The sequence below is a fragment of the Falco peregrinus genome, chromosome 6 (assembly GCF_023634155.1).
Source record: "Falco peregrinus isolate bFalPer1 chromosome 6, bFalPer1.pri, whole genome shotgun sequence".
Lineage (NCBI taxonomy): Eukaryota > Metazoa > Chordata > Aves > Falconiformes > Falconidae > Falco > Falco peregrinus.
Genome location: NC_073726.1, coordinates 58,569,868 through 58,595,359, shown reverse-complemented (window position 1 = coordinate 58,595,359; position 25,492 = coordinate 58,569,868). Strand labels below are relative to the sequence as shown.

At 48.9% G+C, this 25,492-nt stretch overlaps 1 protein-coding gene across 2 annotated transcripts; it reads right to left on the bottom strand.

Moving 5' to 3' along the window:
• Positions 1-1,299: 1,299 nt before the first annotated feature.
• Positions 1,300-24,582, bottom strand: CSNK1E (casein kinase 1 epsilon). Of its 2 annotated transcripts, none has more exons than XM_055809172.1 (11): positions 24,328-24,582; positions 20,124-20,211; positions 14,013-14,123; positions 13,702-13,850; positions 12,781-13,009; positions 6,215-6,385; positions 4,727-4,875; positions 4,033-4,225; positions 3,804-3,943; positions 3,346-3,411; positions 1,300-2,824 (listed from the first exon to the last, which is right to left on the bottom strand). In XM_055809172.1, the coding sequence occupies exons 2-10, from the start codon at positions 20,197-20,199 to the stop codon at positions 3,379-3,381; spliced, it is 1,251 nt and encodes a 416-aa protein (XP_055665147.1). In that variant the 5' UTR covers positions 20,200-20,211; positions 24,328-24,582; the 3' UTR covers positions 1,300-2,824; positions 3,346-3,378. The 2 variants fall into 2 exon arrangements, with proteins under 2 accessions (XP_055665147.1, XP_027636140.1); XM_027780339.2 differs by lacking the exon at positions 24,328-24,582 and adding an exon at positions 21,066-22,597.
• Between the last annotated feature and the right edge of the window lie 910 nt (positions 24,583-25,492).

The following is a 25,492-nucleotide window of genomic DNA, read 5'->3' as shown; positions in this document are numbered from 1 at the left end:
AAACCCAATCCTAAACCCTGAAAACCTTTAATATGCAAGCAAACTGCGGGGGGGCAAGGGGAACTGTGTTAGCAAGAGGAGGAGATACCCCATCTGAGACATACCTGATGAGACCTTCTGCCTCTTCACAGAGGCACTCGCCCTCTTCTTTTGCAACATGCATGTGTGGGGCTGCTATCTCCCAAAATGGTGGTGCATTTCCCTCCTGCCCCAAAAGAGCTACAGTCGAGGCCCTGCTGCCTCTGCCCACTGCAGCGAGGCCCAGCACTCTGTGGAGCCAAGGCAATACGGGGGGGGGGGGGCAGGTATCGTCTTCCACATAGGCAACATTCAGAACAGTATTGAGAAGGAAAAAAAGTCCAGTTTCACTCCGATGCCTCAAAAAACACACTCAAAACCGAGGCAGGACCAACACAGGATAGAGGCAACGGGACAATCCCCTACACCCCTGAACTTCCCTCCTCTTTCTCCTTCCTTGCCATCTTCTCTCCTCTGAGGAGCTGGAAGCCCCACACAGCGGGCAAACAAAGGAGAAGCTCTTCCTGCTCAGCTGGCAGAGAACAAGCTTGGAAGGCATTTGCAGTCACCAAGATCCACCATTTATTCCCAGCAGGTGGTTCTGAAAAATCAATTTCAAGAGTTTTACGCAGCCTGCAAGAAACAGGCCTCTCATCTGGATAATGCAGGGAAGCGTAACTACAGGAGCAGCGATTTAAAAATAAATCAGTATTAAAATTTAGTCATTTACTGCTAGGACAGGTTAGGCAACCAAAGGAGGAGAAACCCAAACAAACCACACTACCGCAGGCACTTTACAGGGAGGTTCAGCATGTTTGCATCAGGCACCGTGCTGCTGCCAGGTGCTCAGGGCTGCTGCGCTGACCCCTCTCCTTCCCCTTCCTCCATGATTTAAGTTTGAGGATAGAAGAAAGCAAGAAAACATAAAACCCAGGGTCCACCTCTGTTGAACTCTGTGCACACCCAAAGCCAACAACAGCATGGAAAGGCCCCATCCCTCTCCTGAAGGCCAGACGCCTGGGACACCAGCGGCTCAGATCCAGGAACTGAGAGATCCTGAATCAGATTTCACATAGCTTTTGCTGTTCCAAGGCTGCAACTGCAGAGATCAGCTCAGATTTATTTTTAGGCACTCCAGCCCTGTGCCTTTTTTCCAGTAATTCTGATCAAACTCGTTCCTGGAACTCAGGAACAGGTTCAGCCACAAGACGGTGCTTCCTGCGGGTAAGATGTCACTCCCAGCAAGGATGCCAGGGAAGGAAGAAATGACAGATGCTGGCGTCACTTTATCATTTTCTACTTTATTACTTCAAATTAACAACCACGATAAAGCTCAAAAAAGTCCAATATTTACACAGGAAAAAAGTACAAAATCCCCCCCAAAGTTCTTCAGGTTTTTTTTTGTTTTTTTTAAATTACAAAGTAATAAAAAGTTTTGCTCTTTAATTAAAAAAAAGAGAGACAGTAAGAGGGGTAAATAAATTAGGAAAAAAATAGGGAGGAAAAATAACGTGTTAAATAGAAAGGATAAAAACAAACAAAACAAAGACTAACCCCACCCTCCCCACCCTGCCAACAACCCATCGGCTCCACACTACAGTGACAGTGTGTCTGCTACAGGCCATAGGTCGCAGTGGTAATCATTGTGTTTCAAAGCCCCAAGTGCCACAAAGCAGCTTGAGTATTCCTAAATTATATGTAAAAACAACTAAGGGGGGGGGAGGGGGGGAGATGGGTGGGAGAGGGCAGGAAGGGATTGTGCATGTACGGTGGATCTTACTTGAGGTTACATGAGGGAAGGAGAGAGCAAGAGCCATGGCTCTGAAAGAACACCAAACTCCAGTTTCTGTGCACCCCTCTCTTCTCCTCAAGTCCCACACTCTCTCCGCAGGAATTAAAACAAGTTTTAATTAAAAAAATAAAAAATAGAAAAACACGCACAGCCAGACGAAAAAAAAAGACCCCGCTGCAGGAATGGGAAGTGTATTTCTCCCCGTATTTCAGCTCCAGCCTTCCCACCCTCCATTGGGCGCAGGTACCTCTCCATAGAGGTCCCTTGGCTTATGAGGGCCACGCAGATCATGGAAGTCTGGCACTTCTCCCAACAGGCAAAAAAAACCCACAGAGAAGCCACCCAAGAAAAGGAAGCCCAAGTCAATGATTAGACTGTTGCCACAATTCCCCTCACAGCTTAAAATTCATTTAATGCTTGAGAAAATAAATTCTGTTATAGTAATAAAAATCAGACTTCTACCATCAAGCATGGCTGGAATCTGATTCCCTCCTGGCCCACAAGGCTCCTGAAAAAAACAAATAAAAAATAAAAATAATAATAAAAAAAAATTTCCCCACCACCCTACCCTGCCCTCAGAAGAAAAGGAGGGCAAAGTCAAAATTTATATGGCTAGAAACCACATGATTTGAAAGTAATAATAAAAAAACAAAGCAGGAGAAGAGAACCCAGAAGAAGGTGGGGGGGAAGAGAGAAAAAAAACAAAACCAGGAGCAGAGTCAGGAGAAGGAAGTGGGGGTGACCGGTGCAGGCAGCAGTAGGGCCAGGGTGGGGCTGGGGGCAGCGGAGGTGTTCTCACACGGCTCCCACGTCGTCAACTGCTTGGAGGTGCTCACGTTGGGGGACACAGGCAGCCCTCTCTGAAACGGCTCACACCAGCGTGGGGGCACAGCTTGACTCCTCGTCGTTGGCAAAAAGAAATTGTCAGGTTTTTTTGTTGGTTTTTTGTCTTTTTTAGTTTTTTGTTTGTTTTTTGGGTTTTTTGTTTTTTAAAAGAAAAATACAGTGAAGACACTATGAAGAGAATTAGAAAGAGAGAAAAATGGAAGAGATGTTAGGGGAAAAGGCTTTTCCCAGCACTTCCAATGCCAACTGGAGTGTAACAAATCAAATCAGCCCTTTCTTCCACACTCCTGCCACCCCTTGGAATTACCTTGTCCAGCTACTGTTGTTTCCTCTACAAGAGGCACTCACTAGCTGTGCAAAGTCTCACATACTCAGCACCCTCCTCCCCAACACTATCACACTGCCAGAAAGGCATTCATTAGGAACTACCAAAATGGCTCCCTGGCCCAGCACCTTCTGCACCCACCCCACCCTCTTGGAGAAATGGAAGCTACCTTCACACCCAAGATAATCCATCCCCTCAAGGTTTTGGCTGCCAACCCTCTGAAGCAAAAAAAAAAAATAATCTCAAAGTAAAGCAAAGGGAAAGGAAACATACCAATTCGACACAGCAACATCAAAGCCTTAATCTAATCCCTAATGCCAGCAATTCCCTCCTTGAGGGACCCCAGGCATGAGGGCATGCTCACCTAAGCAAACACTGGTCCAGTGGCAATTGCTCCTCACTTCCCAAGGTGATCAAATGGCACACTTGTCTAAGAGAAAAGAAAGAAGAGGTAAGGGATGGAGAGGAGGAAAAAGGCACAAAGGACACCAAAACAGAGAAGTTGTGTTCCTCTCAGGACATCCTCCTTCCCAACTCCCTCCCAAGAGTTTACTGTTCCACTTCTTCAAATCTCTGCAGTCTGGAAGACAACCAGATGAAGGCTTACTCCAAGCAAAGCAGAGCTAAGATGACAGTACTAAGCATGGCCTCCAGAAAACACATAACTGAAGAGTGAAGGTGTAACTTGGTACCATTCCCCTCACCACACTAGAAGCTTCAGGCTCATGTCAGCTCCAGCAGATCAGGTAAAAACTGCTGTGGGGCCTGTAGTCCTTCCAGGACAAGCAGACCAAGGCCACGAACATCGCAGCAGGGACTCACCTGTGATGCTGAAATCCGTGACACTTCTTGCCGCCCTGTGAGGTCAGATGAGGAGACATTGGCAGGAGCTCCTCGGTGTAACCTCATGCTGACCTTCCGCTCCCTGTCCACTCTTGAGATTGCTCTGGGGGACGTGTTTCCTGTTGGGGCAGAGAAATGTGAGACAAGAGTCAACAATCCAGCCAACAACAGGGGCGGCATGCTCCTCCAGCTCTCCCACCCCACTCACCGGACTGTTGGATTCGGGAGGTGGGGGTGGAGGCCATGGGCTCAGTGACATTGCGAAGACGGTTGGCAGTGGCTCCAGCAGGCGGGCCAGGGGGCAGCGCTCGCGTGGCTGACCCCCGGAGTTGCCCCATCCTCTCTTCTCGCTCATGCTCTCGCCGCTCCCGATCCATATCCTCAGGGTTCCGGGCTGCTCCCTGAGGAGGAGAGAAACCCCCATGCCACGCATGGCTGTCAGGCAGGAGAGACCGTAGCAGCCCCATACAGAAGAAAAACTGTGCGCCATCATGCCAACAAAGCAGAGTTCCATCCCCAAAACATGTTCTCTCCCCACCAAGCCTCATTCTCTTCCATGAAAAAACAGGGAAGAAAGCAAACGGTACTACAGCTATCACTGCCATCCACGTCTGTATCCAACCTCCAAATCTAGTTCTCTCCTGAAAAAAAATTATTTCTACCTACCTATAGATCTATTGACACACATGTTCCAACAGACACACTCACTAACACAACAGTAGCTACACCTCCCCAGTTAGCACCATGAAACAACTCTGCCCCTTTTCACTCTGCCTGCTCCCCTTTCTCAAGTTGCTCCCCAGGGGCAAGTACAAATGGCAGGCAGTTTCCAACTTCCCTCCCCCATCCCCATGATACAAATGAACCCCTGTCCCTCCAGCCATTTTGCCACAGACACTTACAAATTTAAGCATGTTCCAGTCAAAGACGTAGTCGTAGGAGAAGCCTTGGCGGTGGAAGAGGTTGCGGAAGAGCTGCCGTAGGTATGAGTAGTCAGGTTTATCATCAAACCTCAGTGAACGGCAGAAGTTGAGGTATGTCGAGAACTCAGCTGGAGAGAGCAGAGAACACTTGGCTGTTGAACACCATCCAACCCCCCTGGTGTCACCGCAACCTTTCAGCGGCAGCGTGCTGGACCAGGATGGCACAAACACAGAGCTATGTAACAAGAATGGAGGCTGCCAGTCGCAATACTTTGGCCAAGATCACCCCCTTCCTGGTTTTACCAGGGGAAATGCTCATGCATCTCTCTCTTTCTGGCTCCTTCTCCAAGCAAAAGGTAGCAAGTCACAGAGCCTGCTGATGGACAGTAACAATGCACGTCTTAAAAATAGGTGGAGGTGAGCTTTGGGAAGCTCAGCTCAGTCCACAGGTCCTTCTAGCTCAGTAGCCTGTCTTTAGCAGTGGCCAGTAGACGGCTACAGAGGAGAAAGCTTTAAGTATCTGGCTGTGTGAAGAACGACACCATTTTGTTTTGAAGCTAGGAGCCAGCTTTGTTTCTCTTCCAATACAAGAACTACGGCCACCAAATAATCAGCTCCCATCCAAATTTCTGGATGCATAGTGAGTGTGTAGACTTCTATCACCTTTCAAATCACCTTTTTTCTAGGATCCAGCAAATTCATTGCTTGTATAGAAATCATCTCACCTCTGATCACCCTTTTGGCCTTTTCCTGGACCTTTTTACAGTTCTGCCAGATCTTTTCTGAAATAGTGGGATGGACCAGAGCTGCAGAGTGCATGCAGGGTACAAGTGGGCCATGGGTTTATGCACACTGTTTGGGCTTCCTTTTCTTTCCTAGTAATTCCTAATACCTCATCTGCTTTCCTCAGTAGCCAGTAAACACAAAGTTGATGCTTTCATAGAACCACCTACTGTAACTGCTCATTGATGAATGGCACTAGTCAGCTCAGAGCCTAGTATTCTGCATATGACAGAAGGACCAGGCCTTCTCTTTTCCCTCACACACATTACTCCATGCTTACCTACAAAGAACTGCATTTGCCACTTCATTGTCTGGTTATTTCTGAAATTCATCACACTCGGCCCTCATCCTCATTATCCGGTAAAAACTGAGGATCATCAGTACACCTTCTCACCTCACTGCCCACCTTGCTTCCAGACTGTTCCTGAGGTCCTGAAGAAGATCCCTCTCAGCACTCTCATGCCCTTACTAACACAAGGCTCTACTCTCCACAAAAACATTTCCCACTTCTGAACCAGAAGTGTATCACCACTGGTCTCTTATCCTTCTCATCACTAGTGTCAGCAGCACATCCTGGTCTGGGGGTACTGGTCATTGCCCTTCAGGAGTCAGTGCTCCATGGGGTTTCAGCAGGAAAGCAAGCCACACATCAGACAAGACAGCCATCAAGATCAGAGCACTTACAAGGGTACCCTTTGCAGAGCACCTCAATGGGCGTTGACATCTTTTTCTCGCTGATCCTCTCGTACTTTTGGCGCTTGGTGGCAGCCTTAAGGCCCTGCCAGGGCAGCGAACCCAGGTTGAAATACATGAGCACATAGCCCAGGCTCTCCAGGTCATCACGGCGACTTTGTTCTGTGAGAAAAGTTACAAAGGGGCAAGGAGTGAGTAGCAACCAAAACTGCTTTGGCAGCCCCACAGCTTTGGAGGTGCACAAGGAACAAAAGAAACAACGCCTCTCTGTTCTTCAGTAGATTTCTATGGATAGACAAACTTGCAGAAGACATTCCAGCACAAATTCCTGTGGGGATGTTCATATTGCAAGAGTTAAAGCACTCCTCTCCCCACACAGCCCAACCCACTTCATAAATGAATAATTACTCTGACTACCTCCTCACTTGGGCAAGCCCTAATTCACACAAGAATTCAACAGCTCAAGAAGTGCTGCAGTGACACTGCCTGCTCCCAGAGGAAGGGCACCTAACACTTCTCCACCCAGATTTATACTTCACCCAGGGGATTAGTCATGATGGAAGTACTCATGAAAAGACAAAGCTAAAAGAGGTAAGCCCAACACTACCCTTTCAAACTCATCTTCTAATTAATGTGCTGATACTCTTTACACAAGGCAGAAATGAGGAACTAGCGACCCCTTCTTGTGGTAAACAACTTTGTTCATAGTTTAGAGAAGCCTAACGTGTAATACTGTACAAAGATCTTTCTGGATTGGTGGCATTTTTCAAGCTGTGGAGGAAAGAGGCATGAATACAGAAGTACACTTTGAACCAAAGTTTCCCCTCCAAACAGGGGATGACTGTGTAACTGGTGTAACTACCAACTCTACTCAGTTGCCCTCAATATGACATGCTAAGGGCCCGCTTTTAGATGCTTATTTACAAGAAAAAAAAAATTGTTTCCCCAAACAAAAACATTCCACATTGAACTTGTTCTCTGGAATGGACAACCCATTTTAAGTTTCAAGTTAGCTCAAGATGCAGCTGAAGCAGAATTGCAGCAACTGAAAATGTTGACTGTTATCTTGTGAAACTCCTCCCAGCTCCTCCAACATGCTTACAAATTCATCTGTAAGTTCTGCCAAGAAGCTCTTGCCCTTATTCTCCTCCCAAATAAAATATAACAGACACTTTGGAGAAAGTAATTTACATCTTGAAGAGGACAACAACTTATATAGGTAACAGACAGCCAAAATATGGCTTGAGGGAGAGCACAGGGTAAAGACTAAAGAGATTCATCTATTACATTGATTTATAACTACAGCACATTTTGCTGGATTCAGTGCTATGCCATGGAGGATGCTGCAGATTATGTATTGGCCTGTGGGTTAATTCTCAGTATCAGTTACATGCTACCACCTGCCCCATTCAAAGGCCAGCAGGTTATTACAGCTACCCCTTCCTCCACTAGCTGAACTGAACCCTGATGAAGGAGTAGCTGTAGCAGGTCACAGATCTACATGTCCAGATGTACAGACACAAGCTGTGGGTCACCACAGACCCTTCTTCCTCCTGCATTTCTCTTATAACCTCCTAGTAGTTTTGAGAACTAGGGTGCTTGCTAAGTTAAAAATATCGGGGGGGGGGGGGGGGGGGGGGGAAGGGAAACAAACAAACATTGTGGTTGCAAAAGAAAAGGAGGGTCTCATCGCTCCATAACCAGGAGGAGAGAGCCTTTGGGTCAAAGCATGTGAAATGCCAAGACAGGAGTAGAGGAGAAAGCAGCCCTGCAGATCCCCGAAGTGTCTTATTTTCAGCATGCAGAAATAACGTAATTTTTTGAGCCTCACTAACTTACTGCCTCAAGTTGCCCGCTTTAAAGGGGCTAATACTTCCTAATCTTATCAGGCTGCTGCCAAAGATAACTACACGACTGGCTGTGAGATATTTAGATGCTATGCAGGGTGCAGCAAAAAGAAACCCGGTTTTGCATTTGGCCTAAGATTAGGATACACGTACTCTCAGAGGGCCATGATTACACACTACACATATCAAGTAAATAAAACTAAACAATATTTGATAATGACCTACATCCCGAGACAGGAGGCGTGTGGAAATGGAGTCAGAACACACATCCAGGACCTGAAAGCACAGGAGACATGGGTAACATCAATCCTGCAATTTGCCAGCCACTGACTTATGCATTCTGTAGCTTTAAAGCCTGTAACTGCAGGTTCCTCATCTACAGCATGGTGGTACCCCTCAGAGGAGTACAGAAAGGCAAAGCAGGAACCAGAGAAACCTACTGAAGAAGCAAATCAGCCTTTTAGGAATAAATTGGGATCTTGTCTCCAAAATCTTGCTTGAACTCCACACTGCTTAGGGCAGGCTGGACCATACACCTTCACTTGGGTGGAGCACAGCAGCTTTAAGCACAGCTACCAACCCCATCCAGAACAGGATATGTTCTGTGTAGGCACAGTCCTAGTGATTTGAGGAAGGCCAAAGTTACAGACTTGAGGTTAGGGAGCCTTAAGTTGGTGGGGGAAGCTATAAGCCCTTACCAGAGGCAATGAGAGGCATTACAAAGTCAAACTGGACAGCTCACTAGCATCCATTAGGTGCATGCAAACACACCTTAACTGTGCTTTAACACAGCAACATGATCAAGGAAAAACAATTGCAAGCATTACACCTAACTACTAAAATACTGCATGATAAATCTCTGATTTCATTGCATCCCTGATGTCCAATACCTATGGTATATGTGGTCACTATAGTCCACTTAAACAATTTCAGTGAGATTCAAATTATTACAATTCTGAAGCACCAACATGGTAAGTCACAGCTGTCAAGGTACCTCAAAACATTGTAGCTGTCTTTCACCTGCAACCCTAACTACAAGATCCTGAATTAAACACCTTGGATGATGCTGAAGAGAACAACAGTTCCTACAGCCCATTTGTTTGTTTCATCTTCAGTTACTACTACACATCTCCAAATTTTATTTTTTTTTTTGCCTGGCTTTATATAACAATTTCAAGATACTAGATAACATCAGACAACAAAACTGGAGTAATTAAGAGTTAGAAGAAAAAAAAAAAAAAATCACCTCTACACACCAAAGAAACATTATTCAATATCATTGCTTTCCTCTTTTAGAAGCTTGACAATCATTTAATAACTCTCACAGCATTCCTGGGACACAGGAAAAAAAAGAAAAAAAAAATAATCTCACTTCATCGTTTGAAAAGAGAAACACGGTGACATGAACGCATGCCTAGGGTGAGTCAGTCCAGAAGCTGTACAGTCATGACCTATGACACCACATCACACTCCCTTCTCCATTTCATTTCAGCTTTGCAGCTCTCCTACAACACACAGGGGACTGCTACTTTTATAAGACAACCTTTCCTCCCTCACTCACAAAACCCCATCCAACAGAAAACAGAGGACTGCCTTCTCACACAACCCAGCAGACCTCTCAAACCCAACCCACCCTGCAAGCAATCTCCTGCCAGTTCCCTCCCGCTCCCAGGGAGGTTCCCAGCCAGCCCACCCCCTCACTCCCTTCCCAAAGCACGGTCCTCAGCAGCAGTGTCCAGGGTGAGCAGGACTGTGAGTTACCTGGGGAAGACACGCTTGGGCAAAGACAGGAGACTGAGGGGACTGGTTACCTTGGACACAAAGTTCATGAAAAAACATGTTTCTTTGCAGCCTGAAGGGCCTCCTGCTCCCCCAGGACAGTGCTTCCCTCCACCCCAGTACTATCCAAAGTGATGCTGTTCCCATGCAGGACTCCCTAGAAATCATCTGTCTTCACTGGAGCCAGCTCAGCTGCAAGCAGTCTTAACCAAGCAATGTTTTCCTGACTACATATTTAGATCTGAATTTCCACATGCTGGGACTACACTTCCCCTTCCTCTCCCCACTGCATGTCAACAGCATTTAAAAACACACAGAAGTCTGGAATGGGCGACAAAGGGCAAGATGAGAAGAACTTTATGATCTGCACAGCCTACGCTGATGCCATCTAGGATGTGCATTTGAGGAGGAACTGCCCCCTGCCTCCTGTTCTCCAGACAGAGCCCACCAGGCTTCTTGCAAGGCTGTCTCCTGGGCACCCCTGGGCATCTTCTATTTCAGACTTTACAAGCTCCTGAGGGTGCAAGGGACTCTTATTCCCAGAGCATGTGAAAATTGACTGGAATGCGTGAACCAAAGTCTGCACAGTCCAATGACTCCTCCAACAGTAAGTCTCCAGCTGTGGAAACCCTCCCCAATCTTGCCTCCAACTTTTTCCCCCCAGTCACTGGGAAAAGAATGTGTTTCCTCCAGACATCGGAATGCCCAATCCTTAGCTTGCACATTCAAATAAAAGGCATTTATTCATTTGCTATTCCTGTCACATGAATACCCCAGCACCTGGTTCCTTTCCTCTCCCTAAACCACATTAATGTAACACTAAGACAGAGAATTTAGTCTCTGAAAAATCACAAAATTCAGAGTGATGGCTCACACGGCAACGCTGCTAACTCACAAACATGTCTGTCATACACCCTGTAGCAAGGTCTTGAGAAACTGGAACTCCAGCTGCAACCCTGACACCCCCATCCCCTGTCCTCTGTGTAAAACAAGTAACATTTATGCCATTCAGGGGAATGAGCTGCAACGCGGAGATAATACACCCAAGACCTGTTGCACAGAGTAACTCACACCCAGACCTTGCCAAAGCAAAGGGCATGAAGAGAGTGACGGCTGTGCTCAGACTGATGGCATATGCAATTTGACCTTGGATTAGTGTTCAGACATTGTTTCTTTATCCTGATACACAAGCCAAGCACCAGTAGTAAAGGGCTAAGTCGGGACGGAATGAATAATAACATCCTTTAAAAAAAAGCCAACTCCACAACCAGACATTTAGCCTCTCGTGATCTGTTCATACAGAGCAGGCACACACAAAAGAATCGACAGACATAGTAGTGAGAATTATTTTGTGCATGTCTCCTTGCGGCAGTTACCATGGCTGTGGAAATCTTGACTGAGAATTCAATGGAGAGTCAGTTATATATAAGCAGGTCAAGCCAAAATACAGAAGACCAACTCGGAAAGCTCTACAAGAACTATTTTTACTACACGGAAGAGGTCAAGAGATCACAGCCCACTCTCAATGCACAACACTCCCCATTTTGATATAAATAAAGCATTTTCAGTCTACAGTTATACAGTTATTAAGCAAGGAAGATGGTGGGAAACTGCTTTAATTTCTGCAGGTCGAGTCTTGACTCCAGATTTCTGAGAAACCATCTGCAAGAGGGGAGACTAGGAAGCTTTCCCTAGGAAGAATGAGGACACAAAATCCTGTGGAAGCTGTTAGTTTAAAAAGGTTTGAGTTTCTTGCTCTTATTTTCTAATTCCCAGCTTACGCATTTCAGAAGGTCTCCCAGAAATACAGAGCTACAAGCACAGCAGCTACTTTCCTAGCTCTGCAGGCAGGGCAGCTTCAGTGTTTCTGCTCTTCAGATTTGCCAATCAGTAGTGGAACAAAGTCCACCTGCTCAGAATGAACCCTATGGTAACTGTGAAAGCTTTGCACTTGTGGACAGGCAAAGTTTAGCTGAAGTCTGCAGGGGAAAGAGGTCACACACCAAAGAGAATTTTCCATTCAGGGAACGAAAGAGAGAACTGCAAGAGGTTTTCACTGTTCCTCACAGCAAACAGGTGTTGCGCATCAGGGGCTCATTCCTAGGACAAGAGTTTGGGTGACTTCAGGTGGTTTAAGCACTGTGGGTACTAACCCACAGAAGATTTTTACAAAACTTGGGATGATGGCTATCACCAGTGTAATAACACTCGGCTGAACTCAGGACTCTTTCCCAGTCTATTTTTCATCCCACAGTACTAGCCATAGACACTGAAGGCAGAGCCCTACCTCCCTAAAGCTGTCTCAGTCTCCCTCAGTGGTGAACAGGGCAGTGTGGTTCACAGACGCACACATAATCTGAAGACCCATGACAGCCAATCCTCAATCACAAAACCTGGTTGTCCAGGCATCATGAAGCTTCCCCCCATTTCAGCTTCTTGTACATTTCCAGCACATGACTGTCCCCATTCTCAGTGGTGGGTAACAGGAATATCACCATATTGCGGTGTGCCTGTATCCTCCAGCTCTGACACCTACAGAATAAGGCACTCAGAAGCCAACAAGAAAGGTTTCAACGGCACATATCCCTAAAGGCTCAATGCCTGTGAATGTCTCCTTTATGTATCTAATCAGCCTGCAAAAATTGCGCAAGGCCAGAATCAGTAGCAGCAGAGTCGGAGAGGTCACCACCTTGATGCTAAACAGGGCCCCCCACTGTCCTAAGCAGTGCACAAACACGTACTGGTAGACAGTTTCTGCCTTTAGGAGCTCAGAGTGCCACAAAAGGCAGGACAGGTAACACAGGCGTAACAGTTAAAGTTATTTGCCCGAGGCAGGTCAGCAGCTGAGCCAGGCACAGAACCCAGCCCCCTCCTTCTGGGGACACATGACCTCCCCTGGAAAGCCCCACCAAGGGGCAACAGTAGGCTCACCAATTCCCAGGTGGGTGTTGATAGAGGCGTAACGGGCTGTGCCAGTCAGATTCTTGTTTTCCCGGTAAGGGATGTGCTGGTGGGTCCGGGCGTCTCGGTACTTCTTGGCCAAACCAAAATCAATGATGTATACTAGGTTGCCTTTTTTGCCGAGGCCCATAAGGAAGTTGTCTGGCTTTACATCCCGATGAATGAAGTTCTTGGAATGAATGTACTCAATACGGCTGATCTAGAGTGGGGAATAAATAAATAGTGAGACAAGCAAGAAGGAAACTTGCCATAACTGCATCTGTTAAAAACAGTACCCTTTCCAGGACACTGGCCTGTGAGAGTACAGAGAATATTGAGATGACAGCCAAGGAATAGACACCCTCTGGAGACAGAATGAGATGGAGACTGAATTCAACCCTGCGCACCAGCTCAGTCCTCCATCTAGGGAGGTCACTGTCAGCAGCACAAGGAAGGAGGAGAAGCAAATTTGTACAGACCAAAACTTCGAGCTTCAGCACTGACACTAGCCAACTTTCAAACTTAACCAGGTTGGGAAAGGAGAAGGTCCAGAACAGCTAAGGGTCTTAAAGCCAGGACGTGGGCAGTTCAGTTGAGACAGGTAGTGATGCCAATCATTCATCATGCAGACAAAAGCATCTATGCATGCAACACTAACACAGGGTGAGCAGCAGGAGAAGGAAGGAGAGATGGAGATCAGGAAAAGCCAGTGGTGTCTAGGTTCCAGACCCCCAGCTTTACCAAGATATAGAAACCTGGCAACCACTTGCTGCTAAATGAAAAAAGCCTGGGATATAGCAGTTCTTGAGCAGAGACGATGGGGGGATGGGGGAAGGGGGGTGCGGGGAGAAAAAAAAAGAAAGAAAGGCATGGAAAAGAAGAGTAGGCATAAATGCTTCAGAGGAAACTCACCATCTGGTCTGCCAGGAGCAGAACTGTCTTGAGACTAAATTTGCGGGAACAGAAGTTGAAGAGATCTTCCAGGCTGGGCCCCAAGAGCTCCATCACCATCACATTATAGTCCCCCTCTGCTCCACACCACTTAATGGAGGGGATACCCACTGGGGAAAGAGAAAGATTAAGCCCACAGAACAGAGGAAAACTGCTGCATCCCCTGCTGAGAAGATCATATGTAGCACCAAATCATTTCCTTTCTAAGGCCTTCCAGAATTATTTCCTTCTTCAACCACTCCTCCAGCCCCATCCTTTCCTCCCCATCTCACCTCCTCCCTGCATCATCTTGTAGAACTTGCTTTCAATGTGGAGCTGGGGGTGCTTGGTTTTGACACATTCCAGTTTGATGGCCACCTCTTCACCAGTCGCAATATTGGCTCCTGCATAGAAATGAGGGTGAAATGAAGATTGTGCAAGCTTCCACTGAAGCTAAACGGTTTTTACAAGGCCTGTACAGATGCCAAAACCTTAAGATTTGCCCTGAAATTTATTCTCTGTGACAGAAATGAGATTCAGCTGCTTCAACCTCATACAGAGTTTCCAGCACTGCCATTTACAAAGGCAAGCCCAGAGGAAGGCACAGGAATAGGAAACCAGCTCTGATCTTGCAGCTAGGCTCGAACAACAGTCCTACAGTACATTACCTGCCTTGTTATCTCAAAAAATGGCAGACTTTGGGAGGTCAATCTGTATGTATCAGCAGTACCTAAACTGAGTGGAAGTTTTAGCTTATTATATACCTAGCCCCTGAACCCAAGCCAGCCCCCCAGACAGTGATATGGAACACCTCTTGCCAAGCAAAATCACTGGTTACCTCAGGTACATCGTTTCAACAGAGCCAATTAGTTCAGGAGGAGACATTGTTAACATTCCCAGCTACCTCTGGTTTCTCTATAGCCCTGACCTGCTCAATACAGACAATTCCCAATCTCCAGCTTCTCCCTCTCCTGGTAGCTTTAATAATACCTTTACCTTTTGCCAACACATAAACATTTGCTATATCCTAAATTAGAAGCATGAAGAAATGAACTGAATCCAGTACTGAATTAAGCTACTCTGATGCCGTTGTTGAAGGTATTGCTAGATAGTTTGCAATGACACAAAACCACCCCCACACACACACTCCTTTCTGAAAAGAATGGAGCTACCAGCCACAAAAGCCAGCACTCTGGTCCCAAAGTGCACTCTCAAAGGAAGAACAGGCTGGTCTATCTCTTGTACTAGCTGAGAGGATTCCAGATGTTTCACATCATCCTAAAATGGAAAGAATTAAGATCTGTACACAGGTCACGGGAATGACACTCAAGACTTGCTTCTCTCTTCTCCCCTTCCACGCCTGCCTCACACACAGAGACAAGCCCTTCCTCGTATCTGGAACTATTAAAAGTTCCACTCAAACACAAATCAGAGAGCAGCTCTGATCACAAATGACTTATGAACACTGTCATAAAATAAACTGCTCCAGAATATGCATGTCAAACATGAGCTGGAGTCAAAGGTGATGTTTTGTAGATATCCCATAGCTAGCCTTGGTAGCTCTGGTTAATTCGTTCCTTCTGATCCCTGTGATAAGACTTTCAGAGTCCACAAGGACAGCTGTGGATACACCTCTCTATCCAACCTCTTTCACACACTGCCTCCAGAGCCAGGGACCAAAGAGAAAAAGGAAATGTTTACACAACTGGATTCCTTCCCCCCTTGGATCCTAAAGAGATCCATCTCCCATTCTGTACAAGCCAGAACTCTTCAAAGTTAGCCAAGAGCTGCCTGCTAGCAAAAAGACGTCATCTAGATACTATAGCACCGGGTCGAGACAGACAAGCTGCTAGGAATTTGTAAGAGAGGAACACAAACGATTGGGGCCTAGAGGGATTGATTTACTAAGAAAGATTAAAAGAGCTAAATATGTAACATAGACAAGAGATACAGCTAAGAAGGGTGGGGAGGAAGAATAGGACATGACAACAGTCTGCAAATATTTGAAGGCTGTAAACACTAAGGAGGGAGAGGAATTATTTAGGGTGCTCCGAGGGAGGAGAAGGAGGAGCAACGGGATGAATTTAATGAAGGTTTTTACTCAAGATCCAGGAGAAGGGAAAGGGAAAAAGCCATCCTGAGAGCTAGAGCCATTTGTCCAATGGTTACTTTGGAAAGATGCTGTCATTTTCCAACTTAAAGCTGCTCACCAGCAAAACAAGCCTCTACATTCCCTTTACTCCCCCACAGGTCCCTTCTTACAAGCATTAGGAGTGCAAGGAGGAAAAGGGCAGGAAAAGGGGCTCAGATCACAGGAAGAACATGGCCCTGGACTAGCATCTACCTTTTAAATCAGTGTTCAATCACTAGCCTTCATTCAGCATGGACCCAGGACATCCAAAAAGATGAGTGCTTCCTCCCCTTCTTTCTTTCCCCTGCCTTTGACAAGACTTTCCTCCAAAACCTCTGCAGCAGCCTCGTCTGTTCCCAAAGGGAATTTTTACCTCTCCTAATCTACCTGCTGACCCACAAACACTGAGGAGCACTCAGGAGACTTCTGGCAGTATTAGCATTTCGAATGAGCCCTACCCCCAGAAGCTGAACAGTGGAAAGATGAATGAGTTCTCATCTCCACATTACCCTGCATGTTTAGGAAGATGATGAAGCATCCATCCACCAGGCTGTCTGCAGATGGGGAGTGTTATCTGCCAGCATATAAAGCAGGAAAAGGGAAAGGAGGTGCAAGTATCAAGAAAACTTAGATTCTGCAAAATGTGAATATGCCATTCAAATGGTCAACATGATCTTCAGCCCCACACTCTACATAGCCCAAACACAGGTGTTAGTCTCTTAGAAGAAACAAAACCCTGTGGCCTGCAACAGCAAAAGTAGGACCAATCAGACCTAATGGCGAGCCAGTCTTTGCTGAGGGTGTCTCTGACTGAACGCTTCAGGCTCACCCCACCCCCTCCCCAAAACCCACTATGTCTTCAGGTTGCTCCCTCTACCATTTCTTGGCTAGAGATCTACCCAGACTGAGACCACCACAAGTGAGGAAGGAATTCAAGGGCAGGAGTCTTCCTGATCCTTTGTTCCACACTTCAACCACCACCTTTTTTAAAGATGCAAGTACAAACGCAACAGTTCTCTGCTCCCTTTCCAGACTGGAAAGCATCACGTTTCAGACAAATGAAGTAGAGCCTGCCTAGCTTCAGCCACTTGAGAGACGTATGTAGGATTGGGGATAATTTCTAACATCCACCTCCAGTCTCGCTCTGCTGTGGGGGCTGCACAAATTCAACTCATTCATCACGAGCTGTTTGAAACAAGCCCCGGGGACAGAGGATGTCACCGGCTAAACAGGATCCTTTCAGCGTGGAAGCCTTTTGCTGCATGTCTGATACAATAAACACCACCCTCCTTGCGCACCGGGCAAGCCAACAGGCACAGCCCTTCGCTCTCCCCACCGCTGGCTCCCCTCTCAACAGCAAGAAGAATGGAGGGCTGCGAACAGATGAAAGAAGTCAGACAGGGCGACAGAGAGTTAACAGGCCAGGAAACAAAGGGAAGGCACTCCCCGCCCAGCAAGGGAGGAGCCTGCCACCAGGAACTGTCCCCAGCCAGCCCAGGTCCCAGCATGCTTTGTCTGCCCAGCTCCTCTCCACCACCAGTGTGCATCCCAGCCCGGAGATTGCTACCACGTTCAGCAACCCTGCCTTGCCTCTTGGCCAACACCTCTGACAAAGCACCTCTCCTCCAGCAGCCCAAAGGTCTCTGCAGTTCCTCTGCAAACTGGGGTTTGCTCTTCTGAGTGAGCATTTTTAAAGGCAAATGGGCTAGCCAAGGCCCATGGACAGCCTGATCTCATTTCTCATCTTCCCAAGCCAACATGGGGTGAACATCCCCCTTTAGCACATCTATCCCCCGAGGCAGGGCATGGAAGCAAGGCATTGTGCTTTAAGACCCAGCTAAGGATTAACAGATATCCATCCTTTGTGTTTGCCCATGTAGAAATTAGAGTTTCCTTCTGGCAGGAAAGCCCCAAAACAAATTCCAAGGAGCACAGCATGCAGTAGCTGCTGGTTACAGAGCAGGTGAACAAACTAACATCCTGAAAAAGAGAAGCTGAGGATAAACCGTAGAGCCCATGCTCACCTACACAGACAGAAAAGGCTTTTCTGTCCCTGCTCTGTCTCCACACCATCGTTGAGAGAGAACTGGGAGGTGAATCTGGTGCAGGAGAGAAGTCCTCATGAATGAGTTTCTCTGTCTGCAGAGCAGACCATGAGAAGACAGGATGAGCACAAGCATCCTCCAGACGCAGCATCAGAGACTACATGCCTGATCCCTCCAGGCTGGGGAGTCACCCAGGCTCCAAGAAGTCTCGCTATCACTGCTTCAAAACACACTGGCTTGCACCTCAATGAACATCACAAGGGCTTTGATACTGCATTCAAGTAACTTGGCTGAACTTGGCAGCTGGAGGCATTCTGCTGCCCTCGCCACACTAGGGCACTGGGGCTTCCTCTGCCCCTCATGTTGTTTGGTTACAGGCAAGGCAGACACAACCCTTTCACCACAGCCTGTTTGCCATGTCCCCTTTGCACAGGTGAACGATCTCTTACATCGTACAGAGAAATACAGTATCAGGCCTTTCCAATCAGTACCTCCCTTCTTTCTCCACATACACGCCAATGTTTTGCTCTTTCTCGACATGTACCCCAACGTTTTGCAATATCCTGGCAATTTATACTGTACTAGAGAGGGTCTGGAAGGCTTCAAGCCCCACCATAGGTGGAAAATGCTGTGTCTGGGCTAACACCTCTCAGTCTCTTGCACCTGGGAATTAAAAGCACTGTCAAGAGACACTAAGGCTGGAGGGCCACAGAGGAGTGGCATACAGGAGCAGGCTGCTGTAAAGGAAGCATGCGGTGGGACTGGGATCCCAGATCCATTATTTATCATCTTTGTTCATGCTCTGGATAAAGGTGGCAACAAAACCTGTTACTGATTATTCCCACAGGATACTTAATCAAGAGAGGCTGCCAACACCAATCCAGAGAATAATAAAGCAAGAGGGAACTGGAAATAAAAGCAAGAGGTAGAAAACAGAAGGTGATTTACAAACACGGGGAAAAGTAATCTGAATTAGAGGTATTCAACAAAAGGAACCCAGGGAGGGATGAGAAGATGTTGCACATCCTAGAAGAGATCTCCCACAATACAGCTGACAGTGCGCTAAGGCCAATTTTGCTACCCGATACAGTGTTGATGATGGGGGAAGCCAAGGAGACCCAAAGCAGTCTATGTAGAGGCATCACATTACAGATCACTCAAGGGTAGCCCTTCACTGCCAGGCACTGGACTTCTAATGCTGTGGAGGCTTCAAGCTGCTCAGCAGATGGACAAAATGGGAAGAACTGAACGAGCAGCAAGAGTGAGGAGTGGTGGATGTACTGGGAAGCAAAACACAACTCAACTGAGCAAATTAAGAGTCAAGGAGCACATGATGACCATCTGTAAATACCCAAAGGGTGCAAACACCAAGAAGGGAGAGGGCAATCATTCTACTGGCCTGCAAGACTACAGCAAAACAGGCAGTGGTGAGAACTAGACAACAGGTAAAGCCACGCCAGCTTCCATGGAGGGATCGATCAGGCTACTGGGTAGTCTCAACACTCTGGCCCCACATGGTTTGAACCAATAAAAATATCATCAGACAAAGCATTAGGGAACGTATCTACACATCAGCATGCTGGCTTGGAAGAACTTCTCCCCAAGTGACCTGCCATGGTAACAGGAAACCTAGTGCCTCATGAGCTCTGTCCATTGAGCTCCCAGCTCAGGCCTTTCCAGATATTAACTCTAAATCCCATTACAGATCTAATAGATCTGGGCCCCAGGACTTTTAACTGGGCTACCCTCCCTGACCTGTTTTAGACCTCCTGGTCTCAGACCCTCTCTCACAGGTGCTGGACCACCTCTTCCACTACCAGTCTTCCCAAAACTTTATTTCTACCCTGAAGGAATAGCTATCTCCTCCCTTTCCACCATCTACTCTGTAAACAGTTTATACCCACACACCCAAGCTCAAGAAAAGGAAGCAAGAGAGCTGCAATAAGGGTGTATGACAAATATGCCCTGAACAGTCCAAATCTAAACCAGTCTAATCAACCACCACTGTGTCTCTCATATCTGCAAGGCAAAGCTGAGCTCATCCCACTTTCTCTGTCATCAGAAGACTGGCAGCAGCTAGCAGCATCCCTTGAAGCTCTTTTTCTCTCCACCACTTCCAACCTTACATGGCACACACAAATATCAACAGGCAAGAAAAACAGCCCCAAAACAATGACGCAAGTGAGAACAACAACCTTACAGGTGGAAGGACAGAGACTCATGCTCACCTAGGTAAATGTCTCCAAATGAACCGCTGCCAATCTTTCTGCCCAGACGGTATTTGTTCCCCACTCGAAGCTCCATGGTTCAGTCGTGCTGAGAAAAGAAGCACAGAAAGCGCAGCGTCAGAGCAGAAACAGGAAGTGAATCATGTAAGACAGTACAGTAGAGACCTCCCCACTAGAGGCTGGGTACAGTTTTTAATCTTGAAATACTTCATCTTCTACAAGGCCTCTGTCACCTCTCCTGGTCTCTTGAATATCCAGGGACAGTAAGAGCTAAAAACGCTGCAGGAACATGACCCTTTCAAGCCTGTTTTCCATGTTCCCATTATGGGAATGAAGGAGGATGGAATCTCTTCCCCACTGTTTCTGTTCAGATGCTGATTTGGGGGGGACACAGGAAATCCCTCCTAAGAAGGTTTCAGTGGGTGATCACACTACTGTGACAAGAGATGGTACTGCTCCTTGTAAACTACAGTGCCTGGCACCCAGACAGCGGTAGCCTCGTGAGACACCAGAAGGGACAGGCACAATAAACCCTGTGAGAAGGAGCACTCTCTAGTCCAGCCCTAGACTAGCACCTCAGTGGCAGTGAAGCACAGGACCCAAGGGCTCTGAGAGCCAGACAGACTGCCAGGAGCAAGCCACTCCGTCAGTCACCCCTAGGCGGGGGCTGGCACAAGGGACAGGGAGGAGGCATCTTGTCGAACTGAACCCTGCAAGGCACGCAATGACTAGAACACCACTTGCTTATCTTCATATGCTTCTGCTGATGGGATCACAGCCTCCTTTGGTCTACCTGAGCCTCTCACTCTCTGCTGCCTACCTAGGTGTGCCGGCTGTTTGTTTTTAGCAGGTCAGGCCTTTCCTCATCCCTTTACCTGAGGTGATTAGCTAACCCTTTGACCTGCTATACCCCATGAACAAGCCCAGGCTTAGCCTACTCACCTTCCACAGAAAACCAACTCGATTGAAGGAACACAGCCACAGAGTTTGTTCTCCCTGCCAACCTCAACTTCTGCTGCAAACATCTTGGCCAAACACAGTTCCAGCAGCTCCCCCTTCAACAGCCCCATTTCCCTCACCCGTTCCATGGCCACCAACTTAATTCTAGTAACTGCAGCTCTTCCTGAGACAGCCAACGTGTCTCCTTTTAGAGGGTTTTGCCACAATCCTAATTTATGCAATGCCACATTATTAGCGTACAAAATGCAGACACAGAGCCTGTTGGGGACAGGAAAGGTGAGGAATGATTCATGTTTTCACAAGTAGGTGAGAGGAACTTTCCCTTGCTGGAGCTCAGTAGGAAAGAAGCATCACCGAAGGAAAGACAGGAGGAATGGCCTTGTGAGACACAAGCACAAAAAAAATAATCCCAGCTACAGGACTCTGGGCATACAATAAACCTAGAGCTGCTTCTCCTGCCCCAGGAGATGGGATTACAGAAAGAGGAATGGACGGGCTGCAGAGACATACAGGGAAATAATCCTATCAAGGTATTCAGGGGACATTGTGAACCCTGAAAGCAGAGCTCCAGTCACCAGAAACCACACACAAAACACTCGGAGGTGGAGTCCCCTCACCTAGTATTTACTTATGCATGTGGGTTTCTGTGCATCTCAAGTCTACAAAACCCTGTGGCTATTTCTGACTTTCTTACTACAAGGAATGTAGGCAGAGCCTTGGGAACCAAACCAGGAGGCAGGCGTACCTGGGTGAGGGCACAGCAAACAGACATGATTTTTATCCGCTGCCTGCTGTTCTGTATAACCACATTAACATACATCTGACTTGCTTACACTCCTACTCCAATAAACGATCAAAGGTCTGTGTCCCTGGGAACCCGTCACACCACTGCCAGGAAGACAGCTCTTGAACCTCCTTCCTTCATGGCCGTGTTTGCCCAGGCCTGCAAACCCTGAGCACTTCCACTCGAGTTCAACTCCCAGCCGGGGCAAGCACAGCCAAGCAAGCCACAGAGGCAGGGCAACAGGTCCCGGTGGGGTCTCCTCCACACCAGGGCACAGCACTTACTGCTCTAAAACACCGCAGTTCCATGCCTAAATTTGGTCCCACCCTTCTGGGACAGGCAGGAGCCAGGTTAAGAAGGGCTTCTCACACAAAGAGGCAACAGCCCTTCTAGCTGATTAAGCAACAGGCTCCAGAGGGGAATCTAAAAAATGCTCCGGGGCGAGGGGGTGGAAGCTGGAAGCAGGATAATGGAGTGAAAAATCATGGTCTCGCACAGCTGTCATTTTGCCTTATCTCCCCCCCAGCACACACACAAGTGTGCTTAGAAAACCTGGGTGGAGGATAGCCACAGAGCAACAGCCTGGATTCATGGTAAGGGGGCAGGAAACACATCCCACCCCCTAACAACTGCTCCAGGAGTTCAAACATCTACCACATTTGCTTCTACTTCACACACATACCCCCATCATCTACAGTTTCCACCCTTATCATCTGATCTTCGGTCTACTATTACAAGACAGAAAATGTTACATATAAAATTTGTATGATTATATATGAAATCTGTATTACTCTCTATATATTATTTATATGTGTAAAATTTTGAAGCCACCCCTCCCTCCTGCCCGCCAACCCCCCCCAGCAGGCTTAACCCCCCCTGCACCGCCACCCTTCCTGCGCTCTCCAGCCAAGGCAGCATTCCCAGGGGCTGCAGGGCAATCATTTAGTTAAACCATTTAGTTTTCCATAAGGGATTAACACACATACAACCTCAAAGCGAGTGTGTGCTCTGCATGAGCGTTTGCATACGTGAATATCCAACATTACACAGACACCTACAATATACTACAGAGCCTCATAATAAAATAGCAAATAAAAAAAATACTATCCAGCCGCCAGTGCTGCTTCCCCACACACACCATTTTGCACCAATCCCCTTTTATATAATATAAAATACCCACGTACAGGCACAAAGGCCATTATATAAACACACGATAGAGTTGATATCATGCTACTGTGCCAGCATTGATGGCGACCAAAGATGCAGGGACCACCTCGGGGTGGGGGGTCAGGAGGGCCACTTCGGCCCCACCTGAGGGGATCGGGAGTGAAAAGATGCCCTGGCTAGCAAAGATCTGGCAAAAGCAAACCCACGGCTCCATAATGGAGGCTGCCGAGCCCAGCACCACTCCAGCTTTCAGTGGAGGTGTGGGGAGCAGGAGCTGCTTTGCCCATAGACCATAAAGGCTTTACATGGCTTTTTGTGCGTGTGTGTGAAGGGAATAAAGAAAGAGGCTGGCAAAACAGTAATTTGAACTGGCTTAAAAATAGGAAGGAAAAAAAAAAAAAAAAAGAAAAATTACGTTTTGATTGAAATGCAAAACATCAAACCCCTCCAGACCCTTTCACACTTACAAAAAGGAGAGCAGCAAAAGCGATGGGGGGGGGGGGGGAAGAAACCCCACGCACAGAACGTTTGGACTACATATGAAGAAATAGCCACAACAGGAAAACGGGGGGAGGGGGGAACACAAAAAAAATAATAATAAATATGTCCCTTACACCCCCACCCCCTACAGGCAAAACACTACGCGAAAACGGCGTTACCCGGGCTGTTATTTTTCCGGGTAGGTAACAAAAAGCAGCCGCCCCCGGGAACGGCGCTGAACTTCCCCTCGCCCCCCCCCGCCGCGGCCACCGACCCCCGCCTCTACCGCCCCCCACCCCGCACAAAGGGAAACACCGAGCCCCACACACAACCCCCCCGCCGCCAGAGGCAGACCCCCTGATACAAGCGACGTGGGGGCGCTGGGGAGGGAGACAAGGAGCATCAGTAAGCGGCAAGGGGTGGGGGGTTTAAATCACTCAGGGGGCGGCCCCCCCGCGGGGACCCCCGCGCCCCCCCCGCCAGGAACGGCACAGTCCGGCGCGGCACCCCATCCCCGTTCGGCTCAGCGCCGCCGGCAGGCAGGGCCCCGGCAGGGGGAGAAGGGGGAGAAAGGGGAGCCCCCCCCAAATCCGCCGCCGCTGGAGGGGGGAGACCCCCTCCCCGCGCCCCCACAAAGGGGATTTTGTCCCCCGCTGCCCACCCCCGGCCCCGGCCCGGCGCATCGCTCCCTGCCCTCCCCCTCCCCCGCCCCCGCCCCCTCCCCCTCCCTCCGCGCACACAAAGAGCCGGAGGGGCCGCCTTTTCCCCCGGGGTTTGCGCCCCAAGATGGAGGCGGGCGCCCCCCATACCCACCCTGACGAGAAGGGGGCCGTGTGAGGCTGCTGCTCCGCCAGCTGTCAGGGGGCCAGGCGGCCGCGGCGGGAAGGATGACGGAGGATTGGGGAGGGCTGGTGGCGGCCGTGCCCGGCGCGTCCCTCCTTCGCTCGACTCGGCTCAGCGCGGCGCGGCGCTGCCTGCCGCCTCCCGCCCGCTCGCCGTCCCCTCCAGCCGGCGTGTGCTCGGCACAGCCCGGCGCTCACCCAGTTTCCATTGAGCCCCAGAGCCAAACCCACTGATGTCACCCAGCGCAGCCCCAGCCCTCCTCCTCCTCCTCCTCCTCCGCCCGCCGTTAAAGGCGCAACCGCCCGCCGCCGTTCCCGCCGCCCTGCAGCCCGGCGGCCCCCGTCAGCCCCGGCGAGGGGGGAGACCTCCCCGCAAGCACACGGGGTGGGTTTTGGTTTTGGGGGGCCGTGTCCCCTCAGCGGCCGCCGGGCTCCCGGCTGAAGTTTTCTCCTCAGTGGGGTGTTGGGGGGGGAGCGGGGCAGCAGCCCACCTGTGGCACCCCACAGCGGCGGGGCGGGCAGTGGGGCAGCCCCAATATGGTGCTATTGCCACCACAGTAGGGTCATCGCCCCTCGGCCCCACTTGGCGATCCTCATGCAGGGGCATCGGGTCCCGCCACGATGGCAGCAGATGGCGAGCAGGGGTCCAGCAGGATGGGTCATGAGGTGTCAGAGTCGCCCCAGCCACACAGAGAGGGTCAGGGCTCCTCAGCCCGCGCCCCTCGGGAGCAGGGGCACCCCTTTGGTGAAGCACCTGCACATACAGGCGAACGTTGGCACGCACATAAACCTTGATGTGGATGGATGGAGGTCCACAGGGCACCCAGGAGACAAGTGCAAAGCTGGGGATACCCCTCAGACCATGGGGCGTTTGGGGGCCAGACAGCCACCGCGTGCTGCAGTGAGTCCCAGATCAGCTCAGGGAGGGCCAGCTGAGTCGGGAGGAGGCAGCCAGGGTATACCAGACCTGCAGGGAGTGTAGGAACAAAGCCCAGGCTGGGGAAGCGTTTGGGGGCTCCTGGGAGGCATGTGTTTGAGGCTGGATAAGCAAAGGAGGAGTGAGGTGCCATTGTGAGCATTGGGAGCCGAAGCGGTGGTGGAGTCCAGAGTCCACAACCTCTCTGGAGGTCTTGGAG